This window comes from Tachysurus vachellii, chromosome 10, assembly GCF_030014155.1.
Source record: "Tachysurus vachellii isolate PV-2020 chromosome 10, HZAU_Pvac_v1, whole genome shotgun sequence".
Lineage (NCBI taxonomy): Eukaryota > Metazoa > Chordata > Actinopteri > Siluriformes > Bagridae > Tachysurus > Tachysurus vachellii.
The window spans coordinates 9,203,205-9,217,589 of record NC_083469.1 but is presented as its reverse complement, the minus strand read 5'-3'; the positions used below and the strand labels follow the sequence as shown (position 1 = coordinate 9,217,589).

The 14,385-nt window shown below is 39.1% G+C and overlaps 1 protein-coding gene across 2 annotated transcripts in view; it reads left to right on the top strand.

Annotated features, from left to right (window-relative positions):
- LOC132852222 (AT-rich interactive domain-containing protein 1B-like) overlaps positions 1-14,385 on the top strand; it is a 211,666-nt gene that overhangs the window by 155,535 nt on the left and 41,746 nt on the right. For both annotated transcript variants that reach the window (XM_060879303.1, XM_060879302.1), the window contains exons 6-7: positions 6,449-6,538; positions 9,131-9,292. In XM_060879303.1, coding sequence (XP_060735286.1) covers positions 6,449-6,538; positions 9,131-9,292 — 252 coding nt within the window. The remainder of the gene's footprint in view (positions 1-6,448; positions 6,539-9,130; positions 9,293-14,385) is intronic.

The window sequence follows — 14,385 nt, the reverse complement described above, 5'->3', positions numbered from 1 at the left end:
AATTTTGTTTTTGTTTTTTTTTTATTATTGGCCCGACTCAATTTTCTGAAGCATTTCTCAAAAATCTGAGACCCTGCCTTTATGTGCATAATGTATATAAACCATAAAGTAGTATATAGCTCGGTTCTAAAAAAATTGATTGCTGTGTCAGAGTTAGAATGCCGCACAACCAATTGTACAGCTTCATTCATATCATCACAGACGTGCATTTCTGGCTATAAAAAGTGAAACACTTAATCCTCAAGGCTCACATCCAACCAAATGATCAATACACAGACTCTATTATAGTAATTCACACTTCTGACTGAAACAAAATAAGCCCCTGTGTTTTCTGTGAGACCAGCTATGCTGTATTGGTTAGAGACTGTAGCAGTGAGGAAAAGACATAGACATCTCCAGGCAGAGATGGAGGTAGCAGAGATGAGGAGTGACGAGGATGGACAGGATTAGGAAGGAGCACATCAGAGGGACAGCTCAGGTTGGCTGTTTTGGTGACAAGGTCAGAGAGATTAGATTGAGATGGTTTGGACATGTACAGAGGAGGGAGATGGTTATATTGGTAGAAGGATGTTGGAGATGGAGCTGCCAGGTAAGAGTTGCAGAAAAAGGAAGTTGCAGAGGAAGGCCAAAGAGGAGATATATGGATGTGTTAAATGAGGACATAAAGGTAAGTGGTGCGAGAGTAGAAGATGCCGAGGATAGAGTTAGATGGAAACAGATGATTTGCTGTGCCGACCCCTAACAGGAAAAGCCGAAAGTAGAAGAAGTAGAGTATTGGTCCATTTTCACCCTCATACACATGCAACCAAATTAAACAACCTTATACAAAGACACACATATCTCTCTAAGTGTGTAAGCACCACATTTTAGTGTGATGTTTTTAAGGACTGATTGTACACCTTTGTTCCTGGTTTGTTTTTGCATTAATTCTGCTTTGTACAGCAAAGAAGAGTGATGGTTCTATTTAATCCCGGAGTCTCACTCTCTCTTTCTCTTTCACACACACACACACAAATGGATTATAGTCTTGATGCTCGGCCCTTAGATGCTCAGTGCGTGGGCATCCACACAGAGAACCTGTTTACAAAGTGAACGTTGCACAATTAGTTTGTTTAGCTTTAGAGTTTGTTTACGCTGAGTGCCTCCCACACCTCGTCAATGTTATTATAGTTATTATTAATTTAGAATCATTACACCTGCTTTTTAAGGTTTAGCATCCAAAAAAGAGATTTGATAGTCAAAAAAACACATGAAATGCGATAGGTTGAAAACAAATCATCGTAGGATGCATTAATGGGGAGTTTGAAGATCTCTTGCCTGTGAATGTTTACTACATTAACTACTAAAAGGATCCAGTATTTCCAAAACATGAGTTCACAGCTTGTTGTTCTCCGTCTTTAGCAGAAAAAAATAACGTGTCCAATTCCCAGCACCAGTCGGCTCACAGCCTCTGATACTCACGTTGCCCTGGTTTCGCTTGCCTCCCCGCTGTTCTGTCATTGGTTTGACAGTCTTTTTGCTCATCGGTTAATGACAGCAGTGCCATGTCACTGAGGCTCAGGCTAATTTACACTTCATACCCATGTGTGTCAAAAAAAAAACAATCCACTTGCTTTTTCATATCATAATGTTAATTGTCGTGCATATTGAGGATCGTCTCTGGAACAGTGCAAGCACCACATTACATTGATTAATATAAAGGTGATAGGTATCATATTATCGTATGTCTTTAGCACCTAACTATCTGCCAAATGCCGGCGAAAATTTGGCAATGCTCTTTAAAAAGAGCATTATTTAGTCTGTATATGCAATATGTACTAATTGTTATACTGTACATCTCAGAACATGGTGGCTTGTAACTGGTCATAAATGGTAGCAGGTCAAATGGTGACAGAAATGAAAGCATTAAAAATAAAAACAGAGTGCAAGCAGGAAAGTGAAAAAACGGCAGATGTTTTAATTAGAGCCTTGTCAGAAAACTGTTAAAAAGTCCATCAAGCGTTCATCATTTGTACTTTTAATATGTATGAATGGTTATGGTAAACACGCTGTACTTTTAATATCATTTAAAATGTATAATGGACTTCAATCACTGTTTTGTGAATACGCTTCAAATATACTTTCAGTACAAAAGGTGGGAGGTGTTCTAAAAAGGTTAATAAATATTTACTATTAAGATAAAAGTCAGGGCTGCTGATGCTAATATGTTATATAACATTTGTGACCGTGTTGTTGCTGTTGACTTTGTAGTTAGTAGTAGTCGAGTTGTGGTGGTTGTAGTGGTGGTAGCGATATTAGTGGTAGTAATAATAGAAATAATTCTAATGGTACTAACAGTAATATTAGTAGTAGAAGGGATAGAAATAGTAGTGGTAGTAGTAGTAGTAATCGTGTTAATTATTGTAGTAGTGGTAGTAATAGTAGTGGTAGTAATAGTAGGTGTAATAGTGATAGCAGTAGAATTAGAAGCAGCAGAAGTGGTAGAAATAGCAGGTGTAGTAGTAGTAGTGACTGTAGCAGTGAGGAAAAGACATGAGGCAGAGATGGAGGTAGCAGAGATGAAGATGTTGAGGTTCTCTTCAGGAGTGGTGAGCATGGACAGGATTAGGAACGAGAACATCAGACTGACAGCTCAAGTTGGCTGTTTTGGTGACAAGGTCAGAGAGATTAGATTGAGATGGTTTGGACATGTACAGAGGAGGGAGATGGTTATATTGGTAGAAGGATGTTGGAGATGAAGCTGCCAGGTAAGAGGTCAAGAGAAAGGACAAAGAGGAGATATATGGATGTGTTAAATGAGGACATGAAGTTAATTGGTGTGAGAGTAGAGGATGCAGAGGATAGAGTTAAGTGGAAACAGATGATTCGCTGTGGCGACCCCTAACAGAAAAAGTAGTAGTAATTCTAGAAAAAGTGGTAGCAGGTAGCAGTAGTAGGAGAGGAAGTAGTAGTAGTTGTAGAAATAGTAGTGGTAGTAGTAAAGGTAGTAGCAGCAATTGTAGAAACAGTTGTGTTAGTGGTAGTAATAGTAGTTAGAGAAATAGTAGTGCTAATCGTTGTTGTAGTGATAACCGTAGTTGTATAGTAGTGCTAACCGTAGTTGTAGTGATACAGTACAGTAATAGCAGTAGTAGTAGCAGTGGTGATATTTTTATTCAGCCTTCTTTCAAGTAAACCTAACAGCATTTTGACGATCCAAAGACAAATGTTGTTTTAGACACACACACAAAATAAGATGACATTTTTACGCTATCAAAGTATGTTTTCATGGCCATTTATGGAAAATAAATAAAATGCTGACTAGTATTATTTATTGTGTTATGTACTTGTTTTAAAGATATACCTGAACTGTTAGAGTAATAAAGAACCTTGAGCTGCAGGTTGTTGTTTATCTCTGTAATGTATTGTTCCATAAACAGAGAAGAATCAACTTACAGTTATATCTCAGAGTGGCAATATTATTCCCTGCGGTAATGAATGATAATCTTGAAAATAATAAAACACAGTCGCTGGTGAGCTATATAACGATTTCATGGTAAAAATGGTAAACGTTCTAGATTCCAACTATTTGATTGTTAAGTGCTTTTGTATCATGTCATTGGTTAGGGCATCTTCAGATATTAATATCAAGCTATTTCAAGTGAATCACTTTATTTTGACACATTGTTTAGCCCAGACGGCTGCTAGCATGATAAAAGTAAAACAAATGGCATGATAAAGCCAGAGAAGACGAAAACAAGCATTCTAATGAGCATTAGGTTTCAAACAATGACAGTGTATCTTTGTGCTGCACATGAGAGCTAAGATGGGACTATGAAAGGAGATTTGATTGTGACTTGAAGAAGGGACACAGAGTGGAAATACCACAACAATGCCATCACAATTTACTCCAAAACCACCTGAGGATTGAGAGTAAACCAGCACTAGAGGATCTGAGAAGACGCTGTGTGAGGGACAGCACAGTGAAGGACAATGAAGGTTATAAAAAAGGAATATAACAATGTAGGAGGATGGGAATCAGGCTGCTTAGTGTTTTGGCATGGAAACTAATAACAGAGAGAAATTTGTTACAGGAACTTATTAAGGCCTGGTCGTGTTATGTTGGTTTTCTGATGGTTTAGGATGATTTGCTTAATTAATATTGATTTTGCAAGCAAAAAAAAAAAACAGTCACTGCTGGATTACTGTGGATGGTATCACTTACAACCCGTGTAGATGGTTTTGTACTTCAATTGATTTGATCAGTTTTGCTGCGAAGGCTTAGGACTACAATTGTTATGATAGTTTCAGGAATGCAATTGCCATGAACAGTTTCCATTTACTGCTGATAAACACAACAAACACCATGACATGCACAGTCTTATGAAGCAAAATCAACTTTGTGTTAAAACTTGAATAAATTTCCTGGTTGCACAATTGAACTTTTTGACCACATAGTATTAAAAGGGATATAATTTATAATCGCACTATCCAGTGGGTGGCTTCCTATTGGAGTCTGATTACTCTCAAGGTTTATTCTTAATATTGCCTCAGTATGTTTTTCTATGTCACTGTCACCGCTGGCTTTTAAATTTATATCCAGATTTTATTTTTTTATTTTTATATATTTCTGTGAAGCTGCTTTGTGACAAAGTATATTGTTAAAAACACTATACATGTAGAATTGAATTTTAGTGCACTGAATAAATAATAGAAGTTACTCAATAATATACTTAATCTAATTCAGCACAGTAGAGCAGCAGGTTTTCTGGTCCCACAGTTTCCTGGGGTCCGTGATTCACAGGGTCCATGATTCGATGTCTCTGTGGAGTTTCATATGTTTTTTGCCTCCAGGTTTTCCCCCAAAACATGGCAGTGAGTGGTTGGCTGCTATAAATTGCCCTAGGTGTGAATGTGTGTGCATGGTGTTCTGCGATAGACTGATATGTATTATAATGGCACAGGCTCTGGATCCATCAAAGCCAGAAAAAGCTTCAAATTACCATCAGTGAATGAATGCTTAATGAATATAAATGAATGATGAACCAGATATTTAAGAGTTTAAAGTTTATGATTTTCAGACTTATTGAATCAAGTGTTTTTGACTCAGAATTACATCCAAATATAAATAGCATTAAGGATCAGGTGCCTCTGTACTTTATACCTCTTACCTATTAATGAGATTATCTGAGGTGTGATATTTCGAGTACAAGTGGTTGAATGGTTGTAGGATTTGTATGGAAGTATCACTGTAATCAGTAGGTGAACTGATTAGATCTTGGAATTGATCCAAACAAAGCCAAAGTCAGCCAAGTCAAATGTCTTTTTTCAATAGCTTCCTATCCATTTGTCATGAGGTGTTTCTTATAAGTTCTTGTAATGTAGCACAAAACACATTTGCCATCAGACCATTAATTCATCCATCTATCCATCTATTCGAGGTTATCGTTGCTGTGAAATCTTAAGAACAAGTGGTTGAATGTTTATAGGGATTATATGGAGTTATCACTGTAAATATCAGATTTTAACTGCTTCTATTTTTAAATTATTTAAACATGTACAAGGTCACAGCTGGGTTAAATGCATACAATTATTTAAAGAGTACTAGACTTTTTAGCAGTGGAAGCATCTCTGTCTTTGCCTTTGGTGTAGAGTTTTACTTGTTTCTTTTATATAAAATAAAAGTCTACGTGCATCACACTTAAGATCGTAGAACATGAACATCGGGGGGGCACAGTGGCTTAGTGGTTAGCACATTCGCCTCACACCTCCAGGGACGGGGTTCGATTCCCGCCTCCGCCTTGTGTGTGTGGAGTTTGCATGTTCTCCCCGTACCTCGGGGGTTTCCTCTGGGTACTCCGGTTTCCTCCCCCGGTCCAAAGACATGCATGGTAGGTTGATTGGCATCTCTGGAAAAATTGTCCGTAGTGTGTGATTGCGTGAGTGAATGAGAGTCGTGAAGGTTTTGCTCATCATGTCATGCCCATTGCAACTGGGTGAAACAAAATGGAATAAAATCCTTAAAAAATAGACATGAACAAGATGGTTCAATCCAAATCTCAAATAAGTTTCACTAGGATGAACTTTAACTGCCCATCCTCAACACTTATGTCTTTAATGGTCTCATGTATCACATGTTTATTCTCGTCATAGTTCACACTGTCAGCACATAAGTCTTTTTCCTGTAGTCTTGCAAATTGTCATGAAATTTTAATAGCGCCATCTGTAGTACAGTAGCACTCATACACCATTGCCAATGTGAAGCCATTAAGATTACACAAACTTGTTCTCGTTAAGTGTCTTTGGTGTCTTTTGGTGTCTTTGTCTTTACATAACCCCACAGAAGTACGCTGAGGCAATCACTCTTTTGAATTGTGCATGTAATCAGATTTGGGATTCTCCGATTTATAGCTTGACAATGATGTGAAATGATACTTTTTTCAAATCTTTTTATTTCTCTTTTCCACAGTACCCCAGCTGGCACCACAGAACCCTGGGAATATAACTGACGCTGGCTCCAACTCCAGCATGAGCCAGATTCCCATGGCTCACGACAGAGGTAAACAAGAAAGAAATTCCATCTAGTATGAACGCAGAGCCTTTGCCATTTCCTGTAATGATGCCTGTAAATTTAAAGTACAAATCAGCATACTAAACGAAGTCCTTCTGCGTGGACGTCCTGGCATTGAAAGGCTGACTTTCCAAGGCCCTTAATGAAAAATCAAAATTCAGACTTGCTCAAGTGCATTACATGGTGCCTCCGTGACCTCTAGAAGAGTGTGTGGTTTGCATTATGCTGTAAAAAATATATATAATCCAGTCCTGCAGGTACACAAGCCTTTAGAGCTCATCGTATTTCCATAAAATTCAAGTTGAGCAGCTGTTTTCTTCCTCTTTTACCACTTAGATTATTATTGTCCGGCTAAGAGCCTAGCTGTTTGAGCCAGGCATGTGGTGGTGTTGGGGCGGGTGGGTGAGTGAGTGTGAATGCATTATTTGCTTTTAGCACTGTCTGTGCAGCGTTCCTCTCTCCTCCATCCATTTTCCAGGCAATTTAAAATGCGGTATTACACTGTGTTTTTTTCTCCAAACTCCCTTACATTAATGGAAGCAAAACATTACAATAATGTCCCCGTTAAAGCTGCGCTCTCTGGCAGTCTAAGCACTTTCAACCCTCGTCTCATCATCCGAAGCCGGTAGACAGCCAGCCGGGTTCTGCTGCCCAAGCAGAACAGAGTGCATGGGGAGATGATTGACCGCCTGTGTGTGCGTGTGTGTGTGTGTGTGTGTGTGTGTGTCTGAAAGGCTCCACTCAATATAGAAAAAAAGTGCTGGGCGTCTGCTCGACACACAAATTCTTACGAAGCTTGAGTGGGGAGCAGCGCTGGCGCTCGCTGCTCTACTGAACATTTCCATTTAGCCTAATCTACAATATTAGCGTGCAGAGCAGCCCATACAAAAGCAACCTTTCCCATCTGAGTGGATTGTAGACACCCCACCACCACCCCCAGGTCTGTTTGCCCAGGGGTTTAAATGTAATAAAGTGCCACTCCATTTAATATCGTGTCCAATCAGAACTGCTCTAAATGTCAGTTTTTGGTAGCTATTCAGCTTGTGAATACTCACATAATGTTTTAGATTGTTTCTATTGTCATTTTTTTCCATTTTCTGCTAATTTTGTTCTAGTTAATTCACAGCATATGAGGGAATTAAGTGATAAAGCTCCTCATTTATCACCCACCAGTCGCACCTACAGTATCTGTCAGGGTTTAGAAATACTATTGCCTCTGGAAATAACTGGAATTGTTTTGGGTTTATTTTTGTATTGTCATTTTTTTTAGTATGGAAAAAAGAATGTGGAAAAGAAGAGTGTGGGAAAGTTTGTCATATCTGTTTTTTCATTTTCATTATCACCTCTGTCCTTGGTTTTCACTGAAATTTAAATAGTAGGTTTATTTTATGTGCTCGTTCTAATAACTTGTTTTTCTATGCAACTATTCAACAAATTTTATTGGAACTTCAAGATGTTAACACCAAAGTCAGTTACCACAGTGTGTTAATGAACTAATATGTTTAGGTTGATATGGTGTTCTGTAAACTGACTTTAAGTTCACAAACAAGGAAGGAGTCTCTACTGTCAGGACTTTACATCACTGTTTGTTTTCTTAGTAACTTCATGAGCTTTGTTATGGCTTGTGCGGGAATTCTTTTAGCCATTTTGGTGTGTATTGCAAATAACAGAAGAAAGAAAGAAAGTAAGTAAGAGAAAAGAAAGAAACTTCAAACTATTATATCTCTAAGATACTGAAATAATTTAGAAAGATGCAAAAAATTATTTAAAAAAATGGGGAAAAAAGAAAGGAAAAAAAAATGAAAAAGAAAAGAACCACTACAGCCTATTGTATCACTGACATTGAAATGATTGGAAAATTGCAAAGAAAGAAAGAAAGAAAGAAAGAAAGAAAGAAAGAAAGAAAGAAAGAAAGAAAGAAAGAAAGAAAGAAAGAAAGAAAGAAAGAAAGAAAGAAAGTTCAAACTATTTATCATTAAGATACTGAAATAGTTTAGAACGTGGAAAAAAAATGGAAGAAAAGAAAATAAAAAACAATGAAAAAGGAAGAAAGAAAGAAAGAAAGGACGAAAGAAAGAAAGAAAGAAAGAAAAAGTTCAAACAATTTATCATTAAGATACTGAAATAGTTTAGAACGTGGAAAAAAATGGAAGAAAAGAAAATAAAAAACACTGAAAAAGGAAGAAAGAAAGAAAGAAAGAAAGAAAGAAAGAAAGAAAGAAAGAAAGAAAGAAAGAAAGAAAGAAATGATTTAGAATGTCCCTATGCAGTGTCACCCAGAAGAGATTGAATTCCCTGTCAAATCTCTCTGTAGGTTTCTTCCTCATGCCATATCATGGGGTTTTTCCTCCCCACTGGCACCTCTTTCTTTCTCATCCTGAATCTTTCATCTTTAACACTGCATTAAAATCATTATACACATAACATTCATTTGAATTGAATTTCCTCACAAAGCTGTACAGTACTTTCTCTTATCCAAGCTACTGTGGTGATGAAGATGATGATGATCACCACCATCATCATCATCATCATCATCATCTACATCATCATCCTTTCCTCTTTTCTGCATGTGTGTACCAGCTTTCATGCGGAGGAGTCAAAACCAGTATGGTCCTCAGCAGTCCGGACCGCCCATCTCCCCACATCTGTCATCCAGGAACCAGATGCAGCATGGGATGAGCATCTATCAGCAAAACTCCACTGGTTCCTACGGACCTCCTAGCGGTCCCTACGGCCCGCAAGGTACCCTGATTTCTCATGTCTTTCATATTCGTTAGGTGGATGTTGATTGTCTTGGTTGAGTGTCTAATTTTTCTCTACATTTCCAAGCATGCAGCCTTTTTTTTTTTGGGTGGGGGGGTGTTTAACGAGTATAGGAGCTTTTGCCTCAATCAGCACTACTTCTCTATTGCACTGTTCATTCATACAGAAAGAAAGAAAGGAGAGCCGATGTTTGAGGGGTCAGCAAGAATATTCATGAGGTTGAACTACCTCGCTCTTTTTCCATTTCCACCGGACGAATGAAATAAAAATGAACTCAGCAGCTGTTATTAAAAAGTTGTGCCCTGAAATTAATTTTAATGCCCCGCTTAATTATGAGAGGTCAGTGCTTTAAGTGTCACCTTCTATAAAGTGTAGACTGTACAGATGACTTCATTAAAATCACTGCATGCAGGTAGAGGAGGTCAGGTTCATTTTGTGACTTCTTTGACCTGTTTTGGTCAGCCTCAAGCTTCAAGGACAAAAGGAATCAGCTGTGGTTATGCTGTGTTGCTGTAGAAACTGAAAAGTCCAATCCAACTGCAGTCTTCCATCCCTGACTGCTCTGACCCCTGGCTTAACCACTGTCTAGTGTTATCCTGAAATATTCTAACATACTGCTGAGGAATAATTACAGTAATAATGGAAGAATTCAGGAGGGGAAAAAAATTAAGGAAAAAGATATTTCAGTCTCGCTCGCTGAATATCAACATGGTCTTTTTTTTTTCCTTCCTGGCTGGGTAGATAAGACCATATGTTAGTATTTATGATGCTGTTATCCTTCAGTGCCACAACAAAGACAATATTATGGAATTCACGTTGTGTGCTTTAATGTGTCAATGTGATAAATGCACCGTCTGTTTTCCTTTCGTAATCTCCCTCAGACCTTCCCTGTTCAACATTGATGAATGGTTCCCTTAGATTTTTTTTTGTTATTCCCGTCCACGCTCTCTATTCTGCAAATGTATTGCGAGGAGAGTGACACTAATAACGAGCGCATAAAAAGGCCTAAAGGAAGGAAAGTGAAACCTGGCTTGTGTGAAAACTCGATTGTGAGTCTGCAAGCCTGTGTGAAAGATTCTTCTTCCTGCTTAGTAACATGTGTGTTGGAGGTTGGCCATCCCCAGAGTCATGGCATGGAGCTCACGCCAGGCTCGGGTTCTGAGAGCCCAGTCGGGTCAGGCCAGGGTGAACGGGCCAGCCAGCTGCTGCTTGTTGTTCTTGATGAAGTGCCAATCTGTTTTCTGTCTTACCTTCTGCCAGAGAATTACTAACCCATTAAACCAACATGGAAATGCGCTCCAAGCCTCTGATTGCTCTACAGTGGGCTGCTTGGGATGTTGCCTGCAGGCGGGAGCTTAGCGCATACATGAAATTATTTCATGCCTGAATTATAGACTAAGGATGTGTTATCACAAAATCACTTTGTATGCATCCGTGAAATTTGCTCTATACAGTTTGGCATTGTTAATTAAGCTTCACAGTTTCCCACAGTCTCTCATGTTCGAATATTTTTAAAAAAAACTCATTTATTTACATATATGGAACAAACGACGTGACTTGCCTTCTACAGTTTGAAAACAAAGAAACACTCGTACTTATTTAGCCTTGAAAGGGTAAAAAATTTGGAATTGAAGGGGGCCAAGCCGAGAGCCCTGAGGCACACCGAATCTGTACTTCACCCAAGACTCCCTGCTGAGAGAGCTGCTGATGTGGCTAGGAGAGAATTTTGGGCCTCAGGCCACGAAAAAGGAAAGGTAGCAGAAGCAGCAAGAAAAAAAAGAAAAGTGATGAGTTAGAGGAAAGAAGAGGATGAAATAAAATGTCAGCTGTCAAAAAAAGTGTAAAAGAGTGATTTCTCTCAAGGTCTTTCCACAGAGGTCATGTTCTGCAGCGTATAGTCACTCCTAAACGACAGGAGCAATGTGTGACTATAACAAGCTCCGTCAATCAAATGCCACTCGTACCAATTACTCAGTTTATTGTAATATATATAACAGGGCTTTATTTATCATACCTCACTGATACGTTTTTAAAACCCACCTTTTAACATTAAGTAGAATAAAAAAACTAAATGAAGAATTTCAACAGGGTCGAAAGTGTCGACTAAAGTTTAAGTTTAATCACTAAATAATTTCTGCTGCAATTTACATGGTGAACTTTTAGTGCTGTTGACCGGAACGAGTGAACGGGGTGCTGAGTGAAGAGTGCTGAGGAGGCAGTGTCTCTAATTTGGTCGGTCACAGTCCTCTTCTCCTGCGGGAGAGCGAGGATTAAATACAGCTCAGGAAGAGCGTCGCCTGAATGTGTGACCATGCTTTGAATTTCCATGTAATTGGTAACTCACAGCAGTTTCTCTCTCCCTACGGCCCAATAGAAATGTCGTACCTTACAATGACGATCGCTGGGAAAGATGGCAGAGGCTATCTTGAAGGGATGAGACTGATAAAAGGCTGCTATTCATTTTTTGCTTGAGAAGACACTAGAATAGCCCGTACCAGGGGTTCAGCTACTTTAGGGAGAAATAGAACCATGGCTGGAATGAATAGCCGCATCTATTCAGTTATTTGTGGCAGCACTCAGGGTTAAAGATGAGCTCCTTAGTGCCTGTAAAGGACAGAGTTGGAGATTGAGAGGCAGCCCTTATCACCCCTGAAGAGGCAATGTTGGCCAAGCACCAACAGATATTCATTCATTGAAGAAAAAAAAAGGAAAAGCGTGAAATATCACAAAGTTGGTGGCCAGGTTTTTAGTAAGCAAAGATTTTTTGCAGTGCATATGTCTCCTTCAACTTCAATTCTCCTTCAACCACCAGATGTCTCCTTCAATATAAATCCTGACCTTTCAACTTTAATTCAAGAGAGCCCTCAGGAAATAGAAAGACATTCTAAATGATTTATCAACTGCAGATTTTAACCGATATAATACGATTGTTATGACTGACCAAATTATTGAGAGAAAGGTCACATTTTAGAAGATAAAGGCTGAGAAAACTAATAGGTGGTGATGAATTCATTTAGAGCAAACAGGAATTTATTGGAATTCTTCCAGAATCTTCAGTGGCACAGTGGTGCAGAAGGCCTCAATACTTTTTAATGTTCCTGAAGTCATCTTACTGCCCTGTGTGCGCCGTCTTACCGGTTTGTTCAGTTCGGGTGTATTCTGCACCTCGTCCAGTGTTCCTGGGAAGGGCAACGGGTTCAATCGTGATTAGGAATAAAGCTGAACATGTCACTGAGCATGAATGAATTTATGAACTATGTATAATGTTCAGTAGTTGGAGGTGTGAAGCATTTTTTTTAATAATCAAGGAATCATGGTCATGAAACATGGCAGGGGTGAAGGTATAAAGCAGACATGGAAATCTGTAAAATCAGAGGAACTAGGATGATAGGAAGCAGTAACTATGGAAAACACAGAGCGTAGACAAAAAACATATGAATCCTTATGATGCTTCATGAGTCCAAGAGAGCAAAATCTCTATTCCCTATGAATCACTGCGACCCTGACAATCACGAGTGAGCTCATGCATGCAGATGGGGTTATGTCGGATATCTCTTTTCTCAGAGCACGCTACACCTCACACACAGACACGTTAGAACGATTTGAGCAGCAGATCAATAACAGGACTAGACAGTCTCCTTCTTCTGTGTTGTTAGATTTGCTGTATTATGAGACTGTATTTTTTTTTTTTTTTTTATGTGGTTCTATTGTATTTGATTTTATTAGCAAGGTAATGATAGGTAGTAAAAGCCCTGGGCAAATGGGATGACCTGACTTGGATTTTTATGCATACTGTATTACCTGCATGCAGTAGTTTAAGAAGTCTATTGAAAAGTTTGTTTGTTCTGTGTGGTGATGGGGAAGTCGAAATGGGACAAAAGTCTGAAAATGTCTGGTATAGGAGGACAAGCTAATCAAGGGATTAACACTGAAAGATACAATGAATACTGCAGCCTAAGGTGTTGGTCTACCAATCAGAAGGTTGTGAGTTTGAATCCCAGGTCCACCAAGCTACCACTTCTGGGCCCCTGAGCAAGGCCCTTAACCCTCAATGTAAGTCGCTCTGGATAAGGGTGTCTGTTAAATGTCGTAAATGTAAATGGATGCAATTGAGTAACACAGGAAAGGGGTGGAAAAGGAACTGAAATTCAAAATAAAAGTATGTCACAAAAAAAAGAATGTGAGCTGAACTCAAAGCAAAACATGACATGCTCTGAACCCTGCTGTGAGCTTAGAGTGGGAATTCCTGACATGGTGTCAGTGGAAAATGTTTAGTGGACAAGCTAGAGTACTGTATGAGGACTGAGTCCAGCACATTGTGTCTCATGGACCCATCTTAAAAACAAGCCAATAAGTGCAGCCAAGACACACAACGTCAGTGATGGCCAAACTAGCCAAGTAAGTGTGGAGGCAGCCAGGCAGCTGCACAGGACTCTCTGAGGTCCAGGAGCTTTCAGTGCAAAGAACATTGAGGGTTTGACAGAAGTGCAGAACAGCATGCCAGATCAGCCTCAGTTCTTTTCAGACTTACAACGTGACTGCACAGCATGAAAACCTGGGTATGTTTCAGCTTTAAATCCCGCTACACCATGCAGTCATCTTTGAAAAATCGCCACTTGTCCATAACCTGTTATTGTATTTCGAGACTCTACTCTCAGCATGTAATTTTAGGAGTATTATATCAGCTCCATTCAGATGCTGTATAAATCTCAGGTGCATTTCCCGCACTGCTGTGTTGAACTCGTTTTCATTGGAACACTTTGTTGATATTAAAATTCCTTTCATGATTTGAGGCGGGTTTTTCACACAGTGCACCGTTATTCTCTGTGATTGTCATTCTGAGCAGGGAAAGCCTCAGGGACTGACAGAGACTTGATCCCCTTTTCCAGACATATTTTCTAGGGATTAGGCCATGAGCCTTAACTAAATTACCTACCTAGAAATCTAAATAAGTATCCTCTTTGAAAGAAAAAAATAATTTTTTTTTCAGCCAAGTTACTGATTAGAAGGGAGGGAAAGGTGTCAAGAGTGTTTACTTGCCTTGTTGGTGGTCTGTAAGCAAGTTAGCAAGA